The sequence below is a fragment of the Acanthopagrus latus genome, chromosome 4 (assembly GCF_904848185.1).
Source record: "Acanthopagrus latus isolate v.2019 chromosome 4, fAcaLat1.1, whole genome shotgun sequence".
Lineage (NCBI taxonomy): Eukaryota > Metazoa > Chordata > Actinopteri > Spariformes > Sparidae > Acanthopagrus > Acanthopagrus latus.
The window spans coordinates 19618731-19645519 of record NC_051042.1 but is presented as its reverse complement, the minus strand read 5'-3'; the positions used below and the strand labels follow the sequence as shown (position 1 = coordinate 19645519).

At 42.6% G+C, this 26789-nt stretch overlaps 1 protein-coding gene across 3 annotated transcripts in view; it reads right to left on the bottom strand.

The window, feature by feature from the left end:
• The window catches only part of syt7b (synaptotagmin VIIb), a 111499-nt gene that overhangs the window by 34225 nt on the left and 50485 nt on the right, over nt 1-26789 (bottom strand). The window contains exons 2-6 of one of the 3 annotated variants that reach the window (XM_037096225.1): nt 24924-25027; nt 15905-15984; nt 13167-13301; nt 9268-9468; nt 2991-3338 (exon numbers count right to left, since the gene is read on the bottom strand). In XM_037096225.1, coding sequence (XP_036952120.1) covers nt 2991-3338; nt 9268-9468; nt 13167-13301; nt 15905-15984; nt 24924-25027 — 868 coding nt within the window. The remainder of the gene's footprint in view (nt 1-2990; nt 3339-9267; nt 9469-13166; nt 13302-15904; nt 15985-24923; nt 25028-26789) is intronic. The other 2 variants (XM_037096226.1, XM_037096227.1) reach the window with 2 other exon arrangements.

The window sequence follows — 26789 nt, the reverse complement described above, 5'->3', positions numbered from 1 at the left end:
CAAAGTGTGATAAAGTAAATTAAAATCTCATTTATTACTTCTTGCAGTAATAACCTGTGCTCGGAACAAAATGTCATGGCACAGCTGGACTGTCATCTAAAATGTCTGTATGTGAAATGGTGATCACAACTTCTTTCAACATGTAAATTGTAAGTTCAAGTGTAGAAATGTTTAAATCAAGCTTGACACTACTGCAGGACCTGAGTTCTAACATGGAACTGTGCACACAGTCGAGTGCAAACAACAATCAGCAGAATCAAAAGATTAAAAGAGTGTTGTGTCGTCCTTGTTTGCCTGCATGCTCTTTTTGATTTTTTATCGCTTTCATCTGTTTCTCCCCAGTTTTCCTCCTCTCATCTCTCCACATCTCACTCCTCTGATTTATTTTACCGGCCTGCGATCGCTCTCTGCGATGCATTCCCCTCTCTAACAAGAGGCTGTTTGTTGGAGCGATATCGACAACAAGAGGGAACACATTAGCACTTGAGAGACAGCGGACCACTGGGGATGTGTAAACAGTAGCAACATGATGCTCATCGATAAGGTGAATGGATCTGTATAGATGACCGAAAAAAAGACACGCGCACTCCATCGGGAGGGCCCTGTAATCATGACAACCTACGCTGGCTCTATTGATCTGAAATGTAAGCGGGGAGGCTCAGTTGCCTCGATGTGTGACAGCCGTGGAAGGTGAAACTGCTGCATTTGGTTGTTCACACCCCACTGATTACAAACACATGATATTCCCACCCCCCACAGTGTGTTTCCTTGCCCCCCTCGGGGCCGACGGCTGACGTATCTGGTTCCGCTGAGATTCATGAGGACGGGAGACGACGGCCGAGACCACCTCCCTATCTACTACGAGCCCGGCCTTATTTGAGTGATGATTCACATGGGCGGGGAGGTCACTGGCCCGGAGACACTGTTAATGGGGGAGACACGCAAAATAGTACAGGAGTGTAGAGCTGCGTGTGTGGATGTGTGTGAATGTCTCCGAAGAGGAGGGTTGGCGTTCACGTGAGGCTGCTTTGTGGAGCACATCATCTGTAATCTATCATTCAAGTCAAGCGGAGGAGGAGAGCTCTCCGTGCTTGGTGTCTCAAACAATCGGTAGCCTTCGCACACCAGCAGCCGTGCTACTGAGTAGTGAACAAATTGAAAATCGTTGACATATTTAGAACTGTTAAGGTCTTTGTAAACTATGACAGAATATTTCTTTTGACCATGGTCAGTTTTTGGATTAAGGTTATTTTAATTAATGTTGATGGAGAGAGATCAAGTCTGTAGACTGTATTAAAAAAAAGGCTTTTTACTCAACAAACTAAATCTCTTTTTAGGGAGTAGTATTCTAATAACTTTTCAATAAAGGGCACTTATTTAACGGTCCTTTATGTGATTTTGGAGAGACAGAGTCGAGTGTTGAGTCTCAGTCCGAGCTAGTGAAATACAGATGCTTTAAGAGATTTAAAGACTGATTGTTGTTCAGGTTAAACCACACTTAACCAAAAGAAATGTACACCAAATCTGTATTTGATGAGCTGGTAATGAGACTCAACTATCAAATATCTTTCTCCAGAATCATCTCTTGCATGCTGCAGCTATTTTATACCTCTCCCATGGTGATAATACTAATAAATCACTGCTGTATTGATGTACAGAAATCTAGATGATGTGCCACAGAGAAATTCATTCTGCACAGCTTGGATACATCAAATCTTTTCAAATCCTGTTGGAGAAATCCACTAATACATGAGCACTTTGTTAAAAACAAGTTTGTTTTTCTCAGAGTTAGGTTTTACAATTACCTTACATTACAATATACACAATACAAATATATATTATGGTATTCAGAGGTTATACCTTCACCTCTGCATTCAGCAGTGCTTTTTTAAAAACATTTTTTTACAGTGTGTGCAAACAAATTCACACCAATTAAAGACAGTGACACACAGAAATATAAATAAGGACTGAAAGGCCAGGAAAATAATTTTCTTGAATCAGTATCTCAGGCACAGCCTTAACAATAGCTAGAGTTCTGCAAAGGTCGTGTTTATTGCAGGGCTGCTTTACAGGATCACATGCACTTTACATATAGGCGTACATATTGTGCTGTTAATGAGATACAACTAGCTGAAAAACTCCAGCTGACTTTATTATCAAGCCTACAGTAAATCTTACCTTCAGGAAGATTGGCATTTCAGAGAGACTGTTTATCTACCATGATTTTTGTTTTAGCTGCTAATGACTGTAAAATAAGATTCAACATACAAAGATAACTTACAATACGCACTTAAGCATAAAATGTGTTGCATTGTAAGAGATCAACTACCAAAGTGCATATTAACAGCTGAGATGAGCTCCAACTCGACCAATGACACCATCAAGATGCTATTTAACAGTCCAGGTTCCTGGATTGAGAAGGATCTTTTATCAGAAAATGTAATATAATATTCCTAATTATGTTTTCATTTGTCTTTAAAGACTTGAATGAGCCCCTCTGAATATTTGAAGCGGGAGCGTGTACTATTCTAAAGGGTCGACTGTATTTCTACAGGTGCCCAGAGTGGACAAACCAAACACTGGCTCTAGAGCGGGCCTTTCACATTTTTTAGCGGCCACAGTAGCTATTTTCCTGCACAGTGCTTTAATGTTTTTAGAGCTACTTTTACTTAAGTAAAGCATCTAAATGCTCCTTCCAACACTGCCAACAACAACAGAGCAGCCTCCAAAATGGCAATGAGGTTCAATCACCCCTGCCATAAACAGACCGCAGGATTTATTGCAGTAGTGTTGAATTAGACTGCAATACGTTTGAGTTCCTAATAAACTGGCAGGTGCGTTATGTTGAAATGAAAAAAAAACAAAAAACGAGATCAGTTGTGCAGGATATAAATAATTAGGATGTCATGCATGCTGTGCCACTGATAAGAGAAACATTCATTCAGCAGGTTCATATTCAACAGTCTGATGTAACAGGGTAGAAAACTCACAAGAATGACTTGACATCCAGCCCTCTGTGGCGGATCTGCTCCACCATGTGATCCCAGCTGCCAGGATTTGACCTTGATCGGCCTGCCCCTCCTCCTCTGTACCGGGAGGCTCCAGCCGGACTCCCCCGGACCCCGCGCGGGCCCCCGCGATGGCCTCCGCCGCCTGGGCCCGTGTGCAGCTGGCCCAGGCTCTGTGAGGTGACTGGGGGGTCGTTAGGACCCGGCGGGGGCTGGTGAGTGAGGGGCTGTTGGAGGCTCTGCTGCCGGACCAGGGGCCGGGGGCGCGCCACAGCCGAGGACGGGATGTGCTCCAGGGTGGACGCGGTCGAGAGGGAAGCATCCCCAAAACTGAGCAGACACATGGAAGCGTTGAGGGAAAGAGAGACGGATGAAACAAGGAAGACATCGGAGTTAGAGGGGACACGAGGGACACAGGAGAGGACGGGGCAGGTCGGAAGGATCAAAGAAAATATGAAAGTGTGAAAAGAATTTGGGAACACGTGATCGTGTGAATATCAAATGGAAGACGTTGCGGATAAAGATGGCAAAAAAAAAAAAAAATACAGCACAGATTGAAATGTGGGAGCAGAGTGTTCGCAGTGAATATCAAAGGAAGAGACGCTCAAGAGAGAACAAACAACCAAGAAGATCAGTGGACGAAAGAGAGACAGGAAGGGAGACAGAAAGAAGAACAGAGTTTTGAAAAAGATTCAGATTACAGTAAAACATCTGCATGAAAACAACTGTGTAGGGCTTCGAGCTGATGCTGCATGACAGTGTGGGAGTGTTTGCTGGCATGCAGCACGTAAACATTCAATTATTCTTCTCCAACCCGGTGTAAAAACAAACCTCTGCTTAAGTGGGATTAGATTCATGCTCAAGTCAAAGTATCATAGTCACTGACTTGAATTTGTGCTCGCGATCTGCGGCCGCTAAATTGTTTCTGTGCGTTACCTCGCTCCCTAATTAGCCGTGACCTACTTCTACCTTCTCGCCTTGACGCCTTTCTCACTCCTACCAGTCGATCTCTGAGGTCCTTTTTTTCGGCTCCTGCGCTGTTTTCCCTCCCCACTCTTCCCCTTTACCTTCGTGCTCCTGAGCTCAACTGCTCTCCATCTCCTGAGTCCATTCATCTTTTCTACACCCTCAGCCCCTCACATCAATCTTTCTCCACACCATCCCCAGCCGCTGTTCTTTAAGTCTGCAGTCTAATTACCGGTCTGCTACTCTTACAATCATGTAATAGTGCTTCACCCCTTATCCTCCCTTCAATCACTGCCCTGCCTGATAACTGTAAGCTTGTGCTAAACAGCTCTGTCTGAAAGCTAATGCTGCGAGGGAGGATTTACTGCCTGGACTTGAGTTGTGTTCGCAGCGCTCTTAAGCATTAACTCGGCTCTAACTCTGCTGGAGAGCCAGGAGACAAACCCCCCTGTGGTCTGTCTCAGCCATGCTGGATCAAGTAAATACAAGGCAGAGCTCATATACATGCACTCATGCAGGCACGCATTCTCTCATACACACTCACATATTGCACGCCATTAGGTATTTCCCGGGGATGGGCTTTGATCAGAATGTTTATTTACTTGTGCATAAAATTTTCACTGAATTAATGAACCGACGCATAAAAGTCGTTTGCTGGATTTGCGTCAAACAGAAGTGTTTTGGGAGTTTTGAAGCGGGAGGAGGGCATTCTGGGGCATTTAGGGGTTCAGAAGTAAAAGTCTCATTTATGTTTTTGCATAGATAACATTAGGCAACTGTTGGTTGGCGCACCTCCAAGGCTTGGATGAAGCTCCAGTACGAACCATGAGAACAAAAGATGAGCAACTGCATTCAAAAAACATCTGGTTCTTTGATAAAACGCCGGCGGTACAAGCCTGTGTACTCAAAAAAAAAAAACCTGACTGGGGAAGTTAACGTTGAGGTGCATTTCATTAAAAAGAAAATACCCCAAGAGCTTAAAACTTACGTGAGCTGCTGACTGCAAGTGTAAACCGAGGTCTCCACTTCACTTCAAAAGTATGACAAATTCCATTTCAGCACAAAACAGTTCAACTTTCGGTTCCTTGGAAATATTGGTTGACTTGGGCATTTTGGACACAATGTTTCGTTTCCAAAAGCAAAAAAAAAAAAAGAACTGTTGCTGTTTCGCACCTCCTCGCCATAGAAACTGCACCCGGGGCTGTTGGGTTTTGTTAGTAGAGCCACTCACCAAAAAGGCACCCGAAAGACACAGTTTCTCAGAACCATTTCACTTCAGTGAAGAAGTAATTAGTTTTCATGAACCTTACACTGTTGTGAATCATCCAGGAGACTCTGTTGGGAAGCACTGAGGACATCATTAGAAGAAAACTGACAATAAGTCACAGCAGGGGGTAAAAAAAACTTCACAGCCAAAACCTCCTCACCCTGTATTAAAGATGTCAAAAATGTGTTCTGTCATTGGTGGTAGTGTGCAGTATTCATCTTCACGCTCACAGAGCTGTATAGCTTCAGCGGTGGAATGATAGATCTAGTTAAAGATTAAAAATCGATTGACGTCAATGCATAGTGAAAACATCGAACCATTTTTAGTTTGTGTCTTTATTTGGAAATTTCCCTGGCACACGACGTCAGCTTTGCCATCTAAGTGCACCTTCTTCCTAAACATTAGAATACTGCTAGTGCCACACAGGTAATGGCAAGCAGCCAAAAGAAAAGACAAAAGAGGATATTTACTCTGCTCTCAGGAATTAATCAGCAGTGTGGAAATATTCTGGACTTTGGAGAAAAGACGAGTGAACAGAATAATGGGGCATCTCACTCAGCAGTCTAACTTCACTAACTTCAGTCGACCTGTTCCAATAAAGCTGGGCCGAAAAAAATCGTGCCTGCTGGCTGAAACTCAAGTCTGCTGTTCTGTGGTAAGATAACAGAGACAGAAAGAAAGCTGAAATGAATAAAACATGTGATTGATGTGAATATATCAAAAGGTCCAGTGACACACGTAGAAATCTGGATACATGGTGGCATTAGCCAGACATCTGGGAGCCAGTCCACATGCTAATACATTTTGTCAGTCGGTGTCTTTTGAAATGTATTCATGAATAATTTATTCAGAAAATGCCAAATGCCACAACACAGAGTCCGTTCCTCACTGTGATATCCTTGATTCTTGTATCTCACTGTACATCTTTATTATCTCCTGTATCCCTCTGTACAGCACCAGCAGCAGTCATTCACATGCCCTGAGCGTGAGCGCTCCTTATCGGCTGTATCCTATTACTGACTTAGAGGGTTATTTTCACATTTCTTCGTGCTTGAAAGTCAATTAAGATGACTATAAACCTTGAATGATTTTGTAATTAAGGAAAATTGAGGAGGGTGAAAAACAAGGAGACAGAGTCAGAGAGAGAGAAAAAAAATACCAACAGTGAACAGTGAATGAGAGAGAGAGAGAGAGGGAGAGACAGAGCAGGTGGGAGAGAGAGGTTAATGCCCAAAAATAGAAACCAATTCCAGAGGAGAAATGGAAATACAGGTAGATCTGAAAGAAGGAGTAGAAAGGGAGCAAAACAGAAGAGTGACAGAGGAGGATAATACAGGAGGAGAAGTGAAATTCAAATTCTATTTCACGTCTAATTGTCATATTGCTTAAAAGCCACGCACTGTATAATTATAAGATTTATCTAAAGCTTTATGAATATCAGTCAAAAATGCACAGTGATTCATTCATAATGTGTGGAGGTGGTGTATAATGTCACACTGAGGGAAAAATATTAGTTCTGAAGGCAGAGTTTTGCTCTTTTGTTTCCCGTGGATCTTCAGTATCATGGACAGATTATCAACACAAAGCTGGCTGACAACTAACGGATGAGTCAGTGAATGAATGAATGGAAGGACGACTGTAACTGCTCCACCGTGCAGCTACACTCAACTTTGCTCTAGATTTACTGAATCAACTGTTTACGCAACAGTTAGGTTATCTGGGCTACGATTTACATATTGAGATCTTGTATCTATTATTCAGTGCGGCTGCTGCTGATATTTCCCAAAAAGCACCAAGCTCTCCACAACCAACTCATACATATGGGACAGATTTTATTTGAGCTCAGTGCGTTTAGACAGTTTTGTTTGCAGCATCTCGGCTCTGATCTCATCACTGCTTGGGAGAGGACGTTTAAAGTTCAGCACAGCTGGGGATCAGGAAGTGATGAGAGCAAACCTTTGGGTTATTTTGTTTTGCTCAGTGTTTGTCTGCAGCCTCTTGTTTACTTCTGCGATTTGAAGGTGGTGTTGCTAAAGGACCGTGTGAACTGTCTGATGTCAGTTGGGGTAAACCACGTGGACTGAAGCCAAGGCGCCCAACAAAGGTGTCCCAGAATCAATCTGGTTGGTTCTGACATGGTTAAAAACAGGTTGTCAGGTTTTTTCGGGGCCAGTCGTCAGGATATAATGTTGCCAGTTGCCGTTTCTGCAAACAGCACATACATCCAAGAATAACATTTGGACCAAACTTGGCATATCAAGTTCACATTATGTCTTTATTTGCCACCTTTCACATCAGGAGGTGGAGGGGTTGGTAAGTGGCATTATTACAAGCCATCAAGGCTACCCAACGGCTGATGGTAATTCTGTCCACACCACTTGATACTTTTAAGGACACCCGGGGACATTTCCATCCATTTTTGTATCGACCAAAACTGGCTGTTTTTCACAGGAGGTCGGATCTTTTAATCTGTGAACAGATATAATAGAAAATTCAGCTGAAACAAATGTAAATTTGCAACAATGGGAAACATTCAATTCGGGTTGACTATTCCATGATTTCAGAATTTGTACTTTTCATTGAAACGTGAGACTCTCCTGGATTATGTAACAATCTATAGGTTTAAGTTGTGAATGGCAGTTTTTATTACTTCTCTTTTGGTCATGATTTAGGCACGATGGACAGATCTGAATCCTACAGTAGTTAACATCTACCTCAAAGATTCTATGTACACAGGCTTGTACCTTCAACTTTTTATAAAGGAACCAGATACCAAAGAACCAGAGCAAAGAACAACACTGAGGATATTTAGTTTCATGCTTATCCGAATGCTCAAAGAAATACTTGGGACGTTTGTTTCAGGAATCAAGGGTCGGAAACAGCTCAGAATAATTTGCAACTCAGTTACCATTCCTTGTTGTTTAGTACATGTGTTACCTTGTGAGGCAGCTGGATTCGCAAGGTCACAGGATCAAGTGTGAATCCATCTTGCCAAGCTTCAAAATGTGTGCTTGCAGTGGTTTGGACCAGTCAGCGTCCTTTGGGGAAGTACTGGAAGCTTAGGGGTTAGGTGAAGTGACTGTGAGAGGCAACCGTTCGTTCAAAGACCAGAATGGCGACTTGTAAAGAGGTTAGCTTCTATAACATCAGTTAAATCTGTACTCATTAAAAGTTGGCCAGTGATAGACAGATGGTCATCCAATCATCTGCTATCAAGTAGTCTCTGAAAGTGCCTGCCCTTTCCAAACAGTTTCCAAGGACGACTTCTCTGATTATTCTGTTTAAGAAACCATCTGGTGTGTCAGGATAAACAATTGGCTGATTAAATTAAATATCAGCTGGCTCTACTGGTAACCAGCAGAGAATCCATTTGACGGACTTGTTGTTGAAACATAACTGCAGAAACAGCGCACCTTCTCGGCTATTTGCAGAGGTTGGTACACTGTGAACTCTGGTTGAAATGAAGCTGCACGGTTTTATTTGTATCGCTGGCCCTAATAAAACTGCTCTCCTGCTGTTTATGAAACCACCCACACTGAGTTTAAGAAGCTGCTACTTCAGATGAGCAAGCACGCCATATTTGAAGATTCTTCTGTGGGCATCTGTTTCGTTTGAAATCCTGAAAAGTGTCACAGCCTTCAGTAAATTGGAGCCTGCAGTGGAGCAGTATGACCGTGTGGATTCACTTTGCCTGAGACTGGCCTGACATCAGCTGGTGGAAGGTTGGCAGCTGACATAAAAATTGTTTTGTTGTGTGAGTGACGAAGCGCTCTGTAGTCAAGAGACTTCAACCAGTCGCTACTCATGCATCACGGGTACATTCCACAAAGCGGCTGCTTTCTCTTGCAGGCCTGCCGTGTGTTGTTTTCATCTGCATGGTGTCAAAAATAGCTTCCGCTGATGTCCATCTTTAACTGTACATGCAACAATGCCATTCATGGTGTCTTTCCAAACTCCTATTTGATTTCCACACCATGCTGTCGTCGTGCCCCTCATGCGTGCCCCCTGTCACCATGCGCCACTCACTTGCCAAACCGCAGGCCTCCGGCATGCATGTGGCTCTGGACCGTCTGCCAGCGCCCGGCCTTGCTGCCCCCCGTCACCATGCTCCGAACGCTGTCACTGCGACTGGGCCCTGCCCCAGTACTAGAGCAAGCACCACCCCCGCCGTCGCTGGCCCCTGGCGAGGGTCCAGCACCGCCCTGCCCACCCTTATCCATGGCCCCACTGGGGAGGAACAGTGGGGTGGATCGGATACAAAGAAACACCGACAGACAGAGAGGAGAGGATACAAAGAGGAGAGAGACAGAGAGAGAGAGAGAGAGAGAGAGGGAGAGGGAGAGAGAGATAGAGACGGACAGACGAGAGACAGACGCACAGACGTACAGAGCCGGAGAGCAAAAATTCATCAGTAAAGTTAGTCACACCAGTGAGTAAGACACTTTGTGAGCTCTCGATCCAGCCACAAGTGTCCTGTACACAACAAAAAACAGGAGAAGCCACTGCTGGTCAGCCAGACAGTCACTAAAACAGCAGTGAAGAGGTCTGGGCTGGGATTTACTGTGAAGCTGTGTGAGTAAATTGGACAGCACAGTTGCTTTTTTTCTGAGGACACTTGGCTTAGAGTAAAACACAGCTTCCAAGGTACAAATGTTCTGTTCAAAGCTGCAAACAGTTGATGGCCAACGAATTACTTTCCTCGCTGTATTGTGAAGCCCAAATCACTCGTAGTGCAAAACATTAGCAAAGCAAAGAGGCAGAATACATTTGTCCTTGAGGCAACTTCGTCTAACTGCAGCTGCTTAGTCCATTAAAAACAATTTCGTGAAGATCTGAAAATAGGCCACAGAGTACTGGGAGTTTGGATATACAGCAGGTCCAGCTTTCCACTCCACACAGGGGACAGCAATGACCAATCTGCTGTCTCCGTGAATTGCGCATAATGGCTGAGTAATGATGCAGATGCATCGTCTTCAAATTCTAACCTGCAGATGCAGGTGATGATAACAGAGCACTAATGTCTCCGTAATCTCACAGCAACTCACCGACAGCTCATGATGAAAACTCATTATCTAATGACTTTGTGTAAACAATTTTCCACGGTAAGATCCTGCAAATTATTTTTCATAATGCATCCTAACCCACCCCGGCAGACCTCGATTGAGACGTCACAGAGACAAGTGCAAACACAACGTCGACTCCAACACAGGGACCCTCTGCTGAGTGAGGACACACCATGGAACACACAGCTGCACACTGGAACAATGTCTTCAACAACATTCAGACATTTGGAGTAGACTGACGGTAAAATGAATGAAATCTCACTGAGCAATGAGATATTTTCTGGCTACCTTGCTTCTACTACCACTCGCACATTTCCACACCCCAAACATCTCTTTTGTTTAATTGTATTCATCTCTTCTATTTCTTTGTTGATTTGATTCTTCTTTTGAGTTTTTAATGGTCTAACGCATTGTTTTTGAATTGTATCTGAGTTTGAAATGTGACAAGCAAAGAACCTTGTCTTGCCCATATCTGCTATCCGCCAATATCTCGATAGCACGGGGAAATAAATAGTTGAATCACTGACTTGCGATTATTATTAAATTATTGCCATTATTATCATCTTATTAATCACACAAACTCCCTGCTGATTCTAAATAGTTTAAACGACACTGTTTTGTGTAGGGTGATGGAAGTTCATACGTAACTGATGTCTTACCATCCAAACACTTAACTGCTGTACTGCACATGATGGACAAATTTCCAATATCAATGGAAAAGGGCTCAGTAGACCAGGATAAGGACAGTACTCTACAGTACCATGGGAACAGTGACAAACACAGAGGGAGTTGGGAAAAGGAGAAAGGAGCAAATACACAAAGGAGCAAATACACAAATACACGACTTCACACTCACCAAAAAACACAACACAACACTGAGAGAAGTAGAACAGAGACCACCCCATTAAAAGAACAGTTGAACATTTTGGGAAATCTGCTTATTAGCTTTCTGGTGTAGAGTTCGATGAGAATATTGATACCACTTTTAAATCAGTTTGTTAAATATGAAGCTCCAGACAGTTGCCGTAAAGCTTAGAATAGCATAATGACTGGAAATATAACAAAACAGCTCTTTAAATGTAACACAAAAAAATAAAATAATTCACTGTGAAAACTGTCACAGCTTTTCAACAATATGATTTGGTATGATGTGACGCAATAACACACAGTACCATACAACACAGGACGGTACAGTTGTTACGACACGATGTGATGCAATACGATAGGATACGGCAGTACGCGATAAAATATGATACTGTATGCTGTGCAACAACACAATTTGGTATACTATAATACAATACGATACGATAGGACACAATAACATATAATACAGTATGGTACGAACGATACAATACAATGCAGTAAGGTACAAAATGATACGACATGGTACGATATCATAATATAGGGGGATGATATGTCACAGTACAGTGCGGTATGATACGATATGACACATTACAATATCATTTGATACATTACAAAACAATGTGGTAAGTTATGATACGATACGATATGTTACGTCACGTCACGTTACGATAACATACAATATAGCTTCCTTGTCATCGTTTACACTGGTATTTATTTTGCATCCAACAATGAAAGCAGTCAGAAAATATCCTATTAGCAACTAGCCCAGGTTCACGGTTCACACCAGAGCAGCCCACCAGATGTGTGGATTAAACAAACAAGACACTGGACAGAAACCAGGGCAGTTTATCCTTGTCCCCACAGTCTTTATGCTAAACTGAGAAGCTGCTGGCTGTAACTTTCAATTCGATGAAACAAAGTGAGAAATGGGAATTGATCTTCTCATCTAACCCTCTGCCAAAAAGAAAACAACTAAATACACCCCAAAATGTCAAACAGTTCTTTTAAACCAACCCATTCAATTAATAATCAACAGCAGTCAACCCTCTGTGGAGACCCTGATGTCTTAGGTAAGTCAGTGTCAGGCGAGAGCAGGAGATGTGAATGCTCTGAGTTGAAAGGCTGGCTTGTATGAAAAAAAGGTTCACGTGAAACAGTGAGATCTGCTCCCTGAGGGTTGTCCATTGCCATGGTAACATTCCATGGGCTGCAGGTGAGAGGTAAAAAAGGGTCTGATGAGGCTAGCAGGGCTGTAGGGAATGGGGCTATCAAACCTTTAACACCAAGCAAAAGCAAAATAATAATAATGTTGTTTCCCAGATTTTATTTGTTTTTGTGTTTGGGGTTTTCGTCTAAAAGAAACGTCTCTCTAGAATCCTCCTCTAACGGTTTGATTATTATTTATTTTATTTTATTTCTTTTTGGTTATCTGATTTGCAGTATCCACTCTTTCATGTCACAGCTGTCAGAATAACACTGTCTTTCTATCATCCTATCATTTATAAGATTACAGGTATAAGATTATAAGGTTGTAGTTTCTGTCAATGTTAGGGGGGAGTCCTATGTCTCGCAGTAATATTCAGGGATGGTGCTGCACGTCTCCATCAGGTGCTGCATGACCAGCGGTGCATACTAAACACCAGCTCACTGTGGATATGCCTGAAAGCAAAAACATGAGGATTACCAGGGATGAGAGGAGACTTCTGTTTAAAGATATGTGGCCAGACAGTGTTACAAAATGAGGCTTTCTGCCCCCCTTTAGGCTATTAAACACGACCTTTTCACTGCTCAGGGTGATACAGTCTGTTGATCCACTCTTTCCTGTGATTCTAAGTGTTTTCTGTGTTATTTTGTCAGGATACTTATGCGATCAGAAAGCCAAATTTAGTGTTTACTCGAATAGATTTGGGGGAGTTTTTCCAAGGTGCACTCGAGCCCCTGTTCATTACAGCCCTGCCCAGATAGAGGGTTCCCTTACCAGCCATGACTGAGACTCACTTGGGCGTGAGGCGAGGGTCTCCGTAGGGTGCGTAGGGAGACATGTTTAAGAGAAACTCCTTGGGCGGGTAGGAGCTCCACCTCTGTTGCACGCTGCTGCTGTCATTGTTGTTCCAAAAGTCTCTGTCTAGATCACTGAGAGAGAGAGAGAGAGAGAGAGAGAGAGATGGAGCAGTGAGAGCAGGGAACAATCAAAGGCAGTAAAGCAGAAGAATAACATGGCAAGAAGAGATAATGATAATTCAGGGAAAAAACAACATAAAAAGAGCAAAGTTAGAATACTGTCATTAATCTAAAGGTCAGGTAGAGAGTGTTAAAGGGATATTCCTGTGTGAGTTTAGTCCATGGTCTAACACACCGTGACACAGAATAAGACCCCCCCGCCCCGAGAGATCAAGTTTGCAGACCGCTAGCTTATGTAGTTTTAGCAACCTCAGAAAAAGACCACACGATAACAATACACTGCAGTATACGCCTCCAACAAGAAAGCACCATCAAAAAGCCACAAATAATGCTCAGAACAGCACCAAACTTCAGCAACAGTAGGTCAAGACATACATAGGTCAAGGTGTCAAACAACAGCTAGCTTCACTGGATTGCTATGGTAAAGTGAACACAACTCACCACTCTCCTGCCGCAGCTTACTCTTGGGAAGCCTTGATGAGTCGATTACAGAGCACGGTTAGAAATGCTCGATTCCGTTCTTTTACCTGTCCAGTAATAACTGTTAGGCAAGACACATATGAACTTTGATTGCATTTCCATGGAGTAATAATCATACATTTTCATCCTTGAGCTGCAGAAGTCTTCTGCACTCTGTAATCGACTCACAGGGCTTCCTTGCAACAGGAAGCTGCTGCAGGAGAGTGGTGAGTTGTGTTCACTTTACAATAGGAACCCGGCTTAGCTAGATGTTGTTTGATGCCTCGAACTATGTTCTGAGACCCTGTTTGTACTGTTGCTGAAGTTTGGTGCTGTTTTGAGCATTATTTGTGGCTTTTTGATGGCGTTTCTTGTTGGAGGCATATACTGCAATGTATTGCTATCGTGCAGTCTTTTCTGAGGTTTCTAAAACCACGTAAACTAGCGGTCTGCAAACTTGATCTCTGGGGGGGGGGGGGGTCTTATTTGGTGTAACAGTGTGTTAGACTATGGATTAAATTTACACTGGAACATCCCTTTAATAGTTATGAAATATGCGACCGTGTCAGTGCCTGTGATGTTATGTTTTGCACAGTGAGCTGTTCGTTGAGAACATAGATGCTGAATACATCTGTTCAGGAAGTACAAGGTGAGTGAAACACTACATACGACATACGCTCCCACGGGGTAAAAATGTGGGTTTAAAGATAAGTCCATTGTAATTTCTATGTCCAAAAAAACCTGATAGCAATGAAATGCTGGTGCAAGATAAAACACCGACAATGGAGAGGAAAGAAGTGACCTGCACGTTCTATCACTCTGTCGGGGATGACAAGTAAAACTGAGGAGGCAAAAAAAAAAAAAGTCAGTTTAGAGCAAAAAACAACAGGTTATTGTAGAACCACACATTGAATATAAATTGAGAGCATAACATTTGGGAGACAGCGAATTAAATACCAATAAAGAGTGATATAAATGACACATCATTAGCTGCACACCCTTCAGAACCACTGATCTGTAATAATTTTAATAACAACATAAAATCAATGTGCCCCCCAGTCGCCAGGGTAAAATGTTGGCAGTGAATTACTCATACGTTAACATTTGTACGTGCCATAGGCTTCGTACCACGCTGCCTTTTTTTTCTCTACAAAACATGTCATATCACATTCATATGACATGTTCATGATCTTACTTTCACATTCAGAAGAGGAGGGGATGGAAATGGAGTTGTGTTTGCAAGTGGAAAACCACTGGATATTCTTAAAGAGACCTTGGGAGCATTTTAGCCCTGATTCGAGGCAACAAAATCCAGATATTTCTGGAGCATCACAAGTCATATTTTTGGTAACAAAACCGGGTGTTTTTAAGGAGACCTTGGGATGTCTCCAGCCATGTTTGTGGTGAATAACAAAGGTATTTTAAACAAAAGCATGATCTTTCCTTAACCCTAACCATGTGTCTTTTTGATGTGACCATAAAAAAAACATAAGCACAGTGTTGTCACATGAAAAAAATGGAAACTGAACCTAAAGAACGTGTCAAGTTTCCACCTAGCAGTGATTCCAATGTTCATTCAGATGACTGGGTTTAAATATTACTGTCCAGAGTCAAAGCACTGTACCAATCAAACACAGCAGCACAGTTTAAGTGCACCGGCATTTTCAAAAAGACAGTTATAGTTTTGAATGTTCTGAATTTAACTCAACTCAGTGAACATACAGTGTTCAACATATATTTGTATATAAAAGTGTTTTCGAGTTGTGTTTTGTGTGCGACCACTGTATCTGACTGTTGGAGCCATGCCTGGATGTACATTTAATATTGAGCCAAAACTTATTTATCCGTAATCCAACCTCTGATTTATACAAACGGAATACACTTTCGCCCCACTGTGTGTTAAATTCAGCCTCTCTAATAAATGAAAACTATATAACACTGTCTCGGGGCATCATGTCATGCTGGAAATTTCGGGCCACGTAGGGGGTGCGACAAGATTAGCTTTCAAATCAGAAAACGGCTGTTAAAATGCAATACTATCACCACATCATAGATCATTTCCATATGCCTCCGTCCAAACCGTCCCTGACACCTACTTGATGGCTTTATTTTCCCCTCGACCTCTCACAGAATCTGGAGAGCTGGCAGCCTCCACCCCGGGCTTATTCCTCTTCCCCTGCAAAGACACGAAATAGAGAGAGAGAGAGAGAGAGAGAGAGACAGAGAGAGAGAGAGAGAGAGAGACAGAGAGTGACAGATTTTAGAGCAGTGTCTTGATCGTTGTGTACAAAGGCATTTTTGCAAGTGAAGTGCTCATTATAGAGGCTTGAGAACAGCATCAGGTTCCAAACATGTTGTAAAATAAGATAAATGAGGGAAAGAGCAACAGCTGGTCGGATGCCAGGACCACAGCCGGCTGCCGAGGATCAAAACCTGACGAGGGACCACTTCACTACAATGAGATGCAAAAACACACTCTCACATGCACCAACATGTCACACACGAACAAAGGAAACGCGCATGCTTAGACAGTTCGCTGAGCAAACTGGACATCAGACGCACAATGAAATCAGGCACGGTGAGACATATCTGCACATAAACTGTACAAAAATATGATTTAAATATGAAAGACATTAAAACCGAGCATTTAGGAGACTTAAATAAATATGTAGCTGATGCGCATCAGTGTAACCTCATGTCAGGGCTGCCGCAGCTACAGATACCGCTCAAGGCCACAAGAATACTTTGGCAGTGAGCGTGAAAGTTTCTAACGCTGTTGGTGATTGTGAAGACAACATGAAGAAGTCTCAGTAGATTCTTTCCTTTTAGAGACACACATCTATCAAAGCATCGTCTTCAGCTCACCACAGCTGTTGTTCTCCATCACAGAGAAAAGAATGCAAGCAGTATCCGTGTCAAGATTTACTTTATTGTTCCACATCGCAGGAGGCTTTGGATTGGGGCTCTCCCCCTTGCTGCATCAATAAAAAAAATACTCCAGACAGATATGAGACATGTAAGAGATGGGGATATACAGCTTCCCCTGAACGACAAAGTAATTAAATCATACAGTGCAAGTGAGTAAAGAGGCAGAGAAAAAGCATATGAAACACATGATACGTCACATGTGACCTGACTCATATCAGGAGATGGAGGGGAGGGTGGTTGAGTTATAGGTGAGACGGCTGCCTAACGAGTAGACACAGTTCAAGACAGCATTTCAACATTTGTAAGTGTGACACCACTGGATATATCTAAGGAGACCACATTTCCTGTTACTGAAGCAGGCATTTTTTTTAGCCACAACATGATCTTTTCCTATCCCATAACCAAGTGATCTTCGTGTCAGGTCATTAGTGCAGAATTGTCACGACATAAACTGGAAAACTGAACTTAAAGAAACTTCAAGTTTAAGTTTTAGTTTGAAGGAATGCACACTGCCAAAATGTATTCTGTCAATTTAGGGTTGCTGATATTCGATCGCTTTGGGCCCGTGTCCAAATAACATTTTTTTTTCTGAGTCCTTTTCTGAATCTTTTTTCAGTTGTTCCCAATGAGGAGAGAGTGTATGTGGCACTGCGCCGACGCATGCTTTCTTTTTCTTTTTCTTTTTTTTTTCAGAGCACTCCGCCTTGTTTGTGCGGCCGATCCAAGTGCCTCTAATTGAAAATCTCTGAACTTTTCAGAAAGGCATCGGGGATGTCACTGTTGCTCTGTTTCAGCCAGCCAATCGTATAATAGATCAGGTGGGACTTGTCATCCGTCACCCTGTTAATCAAGAAAATGTAGGAGAAGCTTGCTCGGGTCGTGTCTGTTTATCATTAGCTTTAGCAGACAGAAACTCAGAACAAAACAAAACATAAACAGTGCTACAACTGAAAAATCACCAAGAAATAAGTCAATCGCCAATAAACCAATAGGCAAATTATGTAAATAGCTGATTATGTAAAATACTTCAATCCAGCGTGGTGGACCTCATGACTGGGTGAAATCTAAACTATAACAAAATTGTTGTGGGTATAGTATCAATAGCAGGACTGCCACTGAACCATCGCGTCACGTATAAATCCAGTTTATGAACTGAAGAAAAGACACCCCAGGAGAAAAGAAAAAAGGACAATTTTTTTTACGAATCAGAAATCCAAATACATTTTTCTCAGAGCACACAAGAGACAAGAGAGCTCATCTGAGCAGGAACAAGATCATTAGGAGACAGAGGAAACATTAGATAAACTACATTTCTTTTGAAATGCACTATACGGCTTATTTTACCTACTCTCTGCAAACGTTTATCGCTTAATGGATGGCACTTTCAGCAGTGCAGAATACAGTTGTTAGATATTGACCTCTACGTTTTTATTGAACTCTATATTTACGGAGCTCTAGAGGGTGACACCACTGAGCTGAGTCACACGGATCCTCTCCTCTTACATAATGTTTTTTTTTTTTTTTTCCTCCATGGTAAACCCACAACAAGGACATGAAGAGCACATAGGCCATAAAATGTCCTCTCGTCGTTTCTCAACCACCTGAAGTGGAGTTTTATTCATAATCAAGGAATCAACATTCTGGACTTGATCCCGTTTGGACATCTCCGCTACATCGCCATCTGTTGCTGCGGGTAATTATCAACCTCATCAACTTGACTGAGTTTTAATCACATATGTCATATTTTGACTAAATATGCAGCACTGTGCACATGACTCCTCCACCTCAGCTACGAATGAGAAATATTACATCCTCTCAGACCGACTCAGATCTGAGAAACTGTGCGCCTGGACGACAGGAAACTATTTTGGTCACATTCTGATGAGTTTTATATAATATTAATTTCAAATCTTGCATAAGAGCTGTGTGATGAAAGGAGAATTATTTACTTTTTTTTTGTTACGTAAGCCATTATTGGTTTCTTCCTTTTTATAGCACTGAGTGGTGTTGTTTCTACACCCTGACGGGCCTGCTATAGTCTTGACTCCTTCGAGAGCTGTTCCAGTATGAAGGTGTGTCTCGTTCCCTCCTACACTCTCCACGCTGCTCTTTTTGATTTTACAAGAGCTGTCACACACACACACACACACACACACACACACACACACACACACACACACACAGCGGTCTACTAACTCATTACGTCACTATTTCAAGTGTCATTTTAACTCCTTCCCTCACTTTGCTCGAAACTGAGATTCTTCAGCTAGAAATTAGTCGCAAATAGCTTTCAACAAGGAATGATTATGCTAAATTAAAGCAAAGCTATTGAATGGCAATCATCATCACAAGAGGGAGCAAAAGAAACCTGTCCTTTCTCAGTGCTTTTATACAAGGCGTCTGTTCTGCTGTCCGCTATCAGCATCCGATGGTCACTTCAAGTCACGAGGGTCCGTTTTTATAGTGGACTCGCTTTAAAAATCCCCCTATTTTCACAAACCGGAGTAATATGCACATCCTGTTACACGACTCGTGCTTTTCTTGCAGTTTAAGGTGTTAAGCCCCTGCCTCAGGGACACTAAGTAGACCTTGGTGTGCAGTCACATCTTCTCTTGAATATCTCTTTCAAGCCATGCTGGAAGTGTTTCATATTCACAGGCTATTTTTAGCTCCCGGTCCACCATGACCTGCATGTCTTTGGACTAAACTGAAGAGAACAATACACACACACACACACAGAGAACATACAAATTCGAAACTCCCCCAGCTGAGCAGGGGGTTCAACCCAAGGACCATCCTGCTGTAAGTGCGAGCGTCCGTGTCACCACGCAAGAGGTGGGAGACAACATAAAGTCTGAAAACCAGGGCAGTCTGGCATCATGATTTGCCGAGCTGACTGGATTTGTGTTCCTTTAATTATTCACAGCATGAAGAGTCACAGAGGAGTGACTGTCAGTGAGCACAGATTCACTAAAGACAAGTATAAACCCAATCATCTGGTCATGACACCTTATAGGAAACAGTGATTTTATGAATGACCTTTATGGAACCCTTAACAAAAGCTGTTAAAATAAGAGAGAAGGGAAAAAAAACCAAGCACCTGAAGCAGCTTCTAGGGGACACGAGGGAGGTTTAAAGACTCTGGGTAGAATCAGGCACTTCACATATGGAGAGTCTATAATGCAACCTTATAAATATTTAAGAGCTGTATGAACAGCCTCGGCACAGATGTCTCCAGATGTACACGAAGAACACTAACAGCCTCTGGATTCCTCACACCTAAACAGACGAAAGAGGTCGCTCGCTGCTGTTGTCCACAGTGACCCACATGGCCGAAAAACAAATTCGGCACATGTTTCTGATCGAACACCTCGACGGTAAAGGTTTAAGAATGTCACATGTGTTCACATTTTTGAGAAAATAGTTGCGCGAGCAGTGTGACAGTCGGGTAAACATAACGATACAGTCAGTTGTCTTCAGTGTTTCAACAAACTACCAGCACTGTATATCTTCGTCCAGGGGCCATATCTCGATTTTATATGACCTCTAACATGAATCAGAATTACTTTATGATCCACCTGGGGAAAGTTGCGTATGTTACAGTTTCTCCTTCTAGCACAGAAAATATGACACTATAGATATATTAAATAAGATTTAAACATAGTAAGATAATAAAGTAAGAATAAAATATGCACCTCAAACTGTAATATGTCCTGTACTTTGTACATATGTTTCTTTCGAGATATATTCAAGACAACTTAATGTCAGAGAGAAGAGAGAGTAAGAAAGCACAGCTGGCACCTGAGTATCGATACTGCAAAAAAAATCAGTATGGACACCATTTCAAACGATCAGAATGAGTCTGTGTTGAAAACGTGTTTTTATTCCAGCACTTGTGTGCAAACGACCCACACCGCTGACTAGCTTTCTTTTCTTGCCCGGTGAATATGTGCATTTTAATAGTATGTTATTGGGAGTTGTTGCTGTGCAATTAGGGGGGAAACATTTTCAAATACCAGCAGCAGCAAATTAGTATATCGGCATGTCGAATATAAAACGAAACATTGTGCACCCCAATTAAAAACACTTGGAACATTCAAAAGGGGAAACCTTTATTTTTAACACGACTGACCTTCCAATCAGACGGCTTCATTTCTTCTCTTGTTGAGATATATTTGCCGCTCAATTTTAAACTCGATGATGAATGCAACTTCGTGCTCTTATTAAAGGGTTTTAAAGCATTGTGCAGCCCCCCCGGGAGGCTTTCAGACACAGTAGCAGCAGCACAGCGGTGACAGGTTGGCCTCTTTATGAATCCTACTGTATCTGTCTCTAATGCATCCACAGTGCTCTCTATTATTTATCATGTCACATCTCTCATGTGACCAAATGTGTACCTACACAACATCCAGCCGCCACCTTGCACACACACACACACACACACACACACACACACACACACTCACGCACACACACACACACACTGTGTATACACACAGGTAAGAATAATATTAGACTCAAGGACTCAGGGAAGGATAGGTTTCTAGCAGTGTAGAATATGCTATCAAGTGCAGCTCATCTATCATTAAACAGAATCATAAAATCTTGAGGAGGCTGGAGAGGAGAGGGTGGAGAAGGTACAATGTTGAGAGAGTGTGGGAGGATGTGAGAAACAGAAGGGAAGATCGAGAGGAGGGGGAGAAACAGGAGTACCAGCGACAGAGTAGGGCAAGTGAGCGAACAGGGAGAGAGAACAGGGTAGAGGAGGGCTGAAACAGAATCGGGAATAATGAAGACGCCGAAGCCGAGCAGAGCAGAGGAATGTGAAGATGCCAAATGAGACGGGCCGGCGACGTGATAGGGAGAGACACATCACGTTTGTCTCACACCCGGACCTTCAACAGCGACCAGCATCACCTTCTCCTCCCGCCTGTCTGTAAGCCCCCGTGGATGTTTCTGCTTCTGGCTCTCACCTCCTCCTCCTCCTCCTCCTCCTCCTCCTCCTCCTCCTCCTCCTCCTCCTCCCTCCTCCTCCTCCCGTTCTCTTCTCCCTCTTCCACTTCCATAAAACAACCAATGGAATGAGACCAGTTCCAGACAGCTTCATCCCTCCTGCAGCAATGAATCGTTTGTCTTTTACAGCCAGAAATGTATCACTAATATTTATGTGAGTCATCAAAGCCAAAAAGTGATTTATCTCTTGAATTACACACGCAAATACGGCTTCACCGACGCAATCTTTGGGAATTATGTTGATATATGACTCATTTGTTTCCCCCTTTGCTTTTTGTACAAAACATAATTGCTTCCTCAGTGATGCTCTCTGGAAACATCAAGGCAACCAAAGTGCTTTGGTTAAAGGGTAAGTTCCCCTAAAAATTACAGTTCAGTCATCGTCTTTTCACCCATGTGCCGACGGAGATTCAGGTGAAGTCTGGAGGTCCACAAAACATTTCTGGAGCTTCGTGGCAAAACAACTTTGCAGCATTCATCCTAGACAACTCAAGTTGCCAGATGGAGACTTGTTCTTAATCATGGCTCTATACAGCTCATCCAGTGTAATCCAAGACTCTGGATGTCATGGGATCCCAAAATGATTTGAGAAGACTGTGAATTATACATAGGATTTCCATTTTGTTCAGTTATGTTATTTTATTTCTCCCTGTTGGTGATCCTTTTCTGTGTCTTACATGATGGGTGAAATATTTGTGTATGTAGCAATATCAAAATGCATCTTCTGTGTGAGGTCATTCATTTTTCTTAACTGTTTTCTGACAGTTTAGATCCTGAAACAACTCCTCCGCACATGAACACATGATGGAAATAATAAATATTAGCAACATCATTCCCGATCTTTTCATATTCCCACTTCTGGCACATTGCTTTGTTATTTTCTTTTTACCTGTAGGTGTTTTTATTTATTCAACCTTTAGGACTGTTAACACAGAAAACAAACATAAGATGATAATATGGCAGATTAAAGAAGGAGAGACACGGGCTACAAAGGAGAAATTACAGTGGCAGCGGGGACAAGAAAAGAAGAGAGGGACGATCCTGGAAAGAAAACTCTGTGACATTCTAACAAGGACATGGAGATAAAGTGACAAAGAGACGAATACAAACCAGACCATTTGGTTTAAAGAAGGGGAAGGGGTGTGACACAAAGACAATGATAGAGACTCAGATAACACAAGGGTAAACAGAAAGATAAGAAAAGGGTTCGGTCGTCAGGTTTGGTGGGTTTTGTTACTCCAAAACCAACGATAGCAATTTGGATTTTATGGAGCATTTAACAAATAAATCTAGGAAGTGATCATAAATATTAAAATAGAAGTCATTTGGCTCAGCTTGGCTTGGCTTTTTTTTCTCGGTCCAGTTTATGCTCGACTTGCGTGCGTTTGATCGACCGCTGTTGTGCAGTCGCTCCTCAAACAGAGGGAAAACAGAGATGAGAGAGAGCGGGGCATGAAGGCGAAGGAGATCTGGACAGTGTGTAGGAAATGCCGGCAGATCAAAATGTATAGGAGGAATTACTGTCGCTCCAGCAGCAGCCCCATAGCTCAGAGTGACGCTCATTAGCATATGAATCATTAGCATGGCTCTGGAGGCCGGAGGCAAGCGGCCATGATGCACAAAGCTGCGAGCGCACAAAGCCGTGTTTACAGAGAGCACTAAGGTCTGTGATCATGTTTACTGTCATGGCCAAACATGCAGCCGCTCCCTGGCTGCTGCACCAGAGAGCACAGGCAGTAGGGAAAAAAAAAACGACGTTTATTCAACAGCAGCACGACAGAGCGGGCAATCACTGCAACTCACGGTCACAGGACTATACAACCTGACTGGCCACCTTCAATTGCAATGGTGTTCAGAGACATGGTAGAAAAGATGATGGTGGACTTTGAAATGTAAAGATGTGGAGGAAGATGTGTTTATAAGAGCCGTTTGCCTTCAGTTATAGAGACGCTGTCAGTGTGTTGAACCTCAGTGTGTTTTTTTTCGTGTCTGTAGCGCTCAGCATCAAAAACTTCAAAATACAGAAAGCTCACAGTGAAAGATTTATGATTCTTTGATCGTAAACGTCCTGATTTAAAACACAATTTTCTAATTGTTGACTTTATTTTATCTATGCAGAGTTCTTTTTGTGTTCTGTTCAGTCACCATTCAATGTTTTGAGTCTTTTGATGAGTGAACAGCCTGTTTAAGCCTTTTAAGGTCAGGTATCAAACAAGCAGTGTTTCTGTGTAGGATGCAACTTGATGTTACTCTGCTTACGATGGGCCACGTCTTGATTATTAAGTCAAGTATTAAATGAGTTAATACGTCTGCCCATCAGTAATTTACTAGGGTGACATCTTTAACCCATTAAAGACCAACAACTGTAGTTAATATGACCCACAGGATTTTTTTTCTGTCAGAAGCAAAACATTTCTGGTTTCACCTTTTACGCATACCTCAGTTGGAAGACAAAGTTGTGTGTTATCATATCATATCAATAGGACCAAAAGTAACAAATCTTCACACTGAAGAGGCTTGGACCAGGGAGTGATTATCAGATCAGTTGCAGTTCATGATGATTGACTAATTAATCAACTAATTGGTCTCAATGTAAATACAAAAAAACAAAAAAACAAAACAAAACACAAAAGGCTAAAAAGATGTGAAACCTGCAGAGTGCGTAGCAGGCAGAGCGTGGTGTAATTATGATTTGTCATCCAATAAAAGACAAGTTACTTTACGATGTGATATATTTACATATATTAGTTCATTAAGAAAAAGGGGGAAGTGGGTGCAAACTCTTATTTTAAAACGACTGAACAAGCTTATCATCAAACCCTCAGTGGTCAGGAGGTCTGAGCAGAATTCTTTACACTGGTGATCTTCAGTGCCTGTCCATGTTGGAGACGTTTACCTGGGTCGCTGTTGAGCCGCAACAGAGCTTGAAGAGACGCTGCTCATTTGAATCCGGTCTGTTGGAGTAGGTAGGGAAACGTTCGATGCAGGGCAGGGGGGGCCAGGACTGAAGAACAACTTTACAAGCTTCACATGATCAGAACTAAAATAACTGTATGGTGGACCCCAGCTCAGAGAAAATAACTTCCTCTCAAACATTTCAAATAACGTGTCATATGTGAGCAGAAATGTATAAACACATCAATAATCACGTGACTGATAAACACTGTGACTTACCAGCTTACGTTGACACCAGGTGCAGACGCCACACAGAGCGACCAGCCAGACGGCACAAACCACAAATGCAACAGACACCAGGAACACACTGAGAGACACTGAGCCTGAGGGAGGGAGACAGAAAACACATCGAGAGAGCAGCGTTAGTGCAGTTCCTGAGGTTTGAAAAGTTCACTTTCCGAACCCCACAAGCGTGTGCTCGAGTTGCAAACGTGTAAACCGCGACAAAACTCTTCACACAGGGGGCAAATGCCCTGTGATGTGCTCTCCTTCCTTCTTCCCTCCTCCTCTCCATTCATCCTCGTCATCTGGCATCTGCCACCAGTGAGCCACGGAGAGAAATGTACCAGGAGTGAGGGGGGGGAAATGACATAAAGGCTCTGAAAGCTGCTTCATGCTCATGTTCCCTGCATGTATCAATGGGAGATGTGCACATGTCAGGAAGAGATAATACCATGGGGCCAGAAGCCATGCAATTACCAGCTTCCGCTTTTCTCGCTTCTATCTTGTAAAAATCCCTCAGCAACTTTGTTCCCCGTCTTGACAGATGAAAAACTTCCTCCACTGCCTTCTATCCCTCCTCGTCTCTATTTCTTTCAATTACTGCCTCCCGATGATGCCGTTCATTCAGTTGTCTGCCACCTTCCCTGCCAAGTCATTTAAAATGCAATGGCACGCTCGCAAAACAATGTCGGCAAACAATGAGCTCATAACTGCTACATCCTCCCTCTCAGCGCCGCAGTCGATCTTTTTCTGAGTCTCTCTACCTGAAAAAAATGCGTCCGACTCCCCTTTCATCCCTCCGTTTCACTTTTCCTGGGCACGTTCTCAACATTTGCACATTTTGGGGGCCAATAACGGAGGAATTAGCTAAGCCAACTTAAACATCCTCATCCACCCTGTTCCTTCACATTTCATTACCTCCTCTCTTTGCCTCCTTCGGGTGTATTATGTACCTTTTAGGCAAAGTTTGCTTTATTTCTACATGCATCAGTCACACGTATTCCTTGGACTCACCTTAGTGCACAGCTCAGCAAAATATGTAACAAAGGTCTATTTGTTTTTAACATTTCTATGCAGAATTATCCCTTTATAACTGAAAACTAAACAGTGGTAACGGATGAAATAAAGCGAAAGCAAGAAAAGAGAAAACAATGTTAGTTGGACAGAAGTTTTAAATGCGCTGCTTGAGGCACATAGCATTCAATAACTTTTATAAGGTTTTCAAACATCATGATTAATTTAAAAAGGAGCTCAAAAGTTGGCTTTTTAACATCCTCTTCCCAAAGAACAAATAACAGCGAGGCTGCCTGCCGCATCTTCATACTGATCTATCCTTGTACCTGTCCCAGAGGCTCATCCACTTTGCATTTATGCAGAGGTTTATACCCTTGCTTTTAGCTGTTTGAATTCCTGCAAATATTAAAGTGTCAGCTTCTTTTTACGCAATAGTCACACGAATAAAGCCTGTCTGATAAGGTATCTGAGTTCAAATCGTGAAATGTATGCATGGCAGAGTACTGTGGCAATTAGGATCACAGGGTCGAGTTCTGAGCCTTTCAGCCTGGGAGCAGAGGCTCTGTTGTGGTGACATCGCCTTCAAAAGTGCTTCAGCGCTGAACAGATAAGTGGTCTCAATCTTACTGGTGTTCTTGCCAAAACATGCCGGAAAACAGAAAGCTCGCTCTGTTGAAACAGCCACAGAAGCTGAAACACTCTCCAGCTGGAGGGAATACAACCAGCTGGAAGGAAGAATGGCTCCTTTCAGACCTTTTAGAACTGCCAGACCTCCATGTGTGGACACACGAGTCTGACAGTTTTTCACTTGGTGGGGTGTCATCAGCAGGGGGACTTTCTGGATTTCTG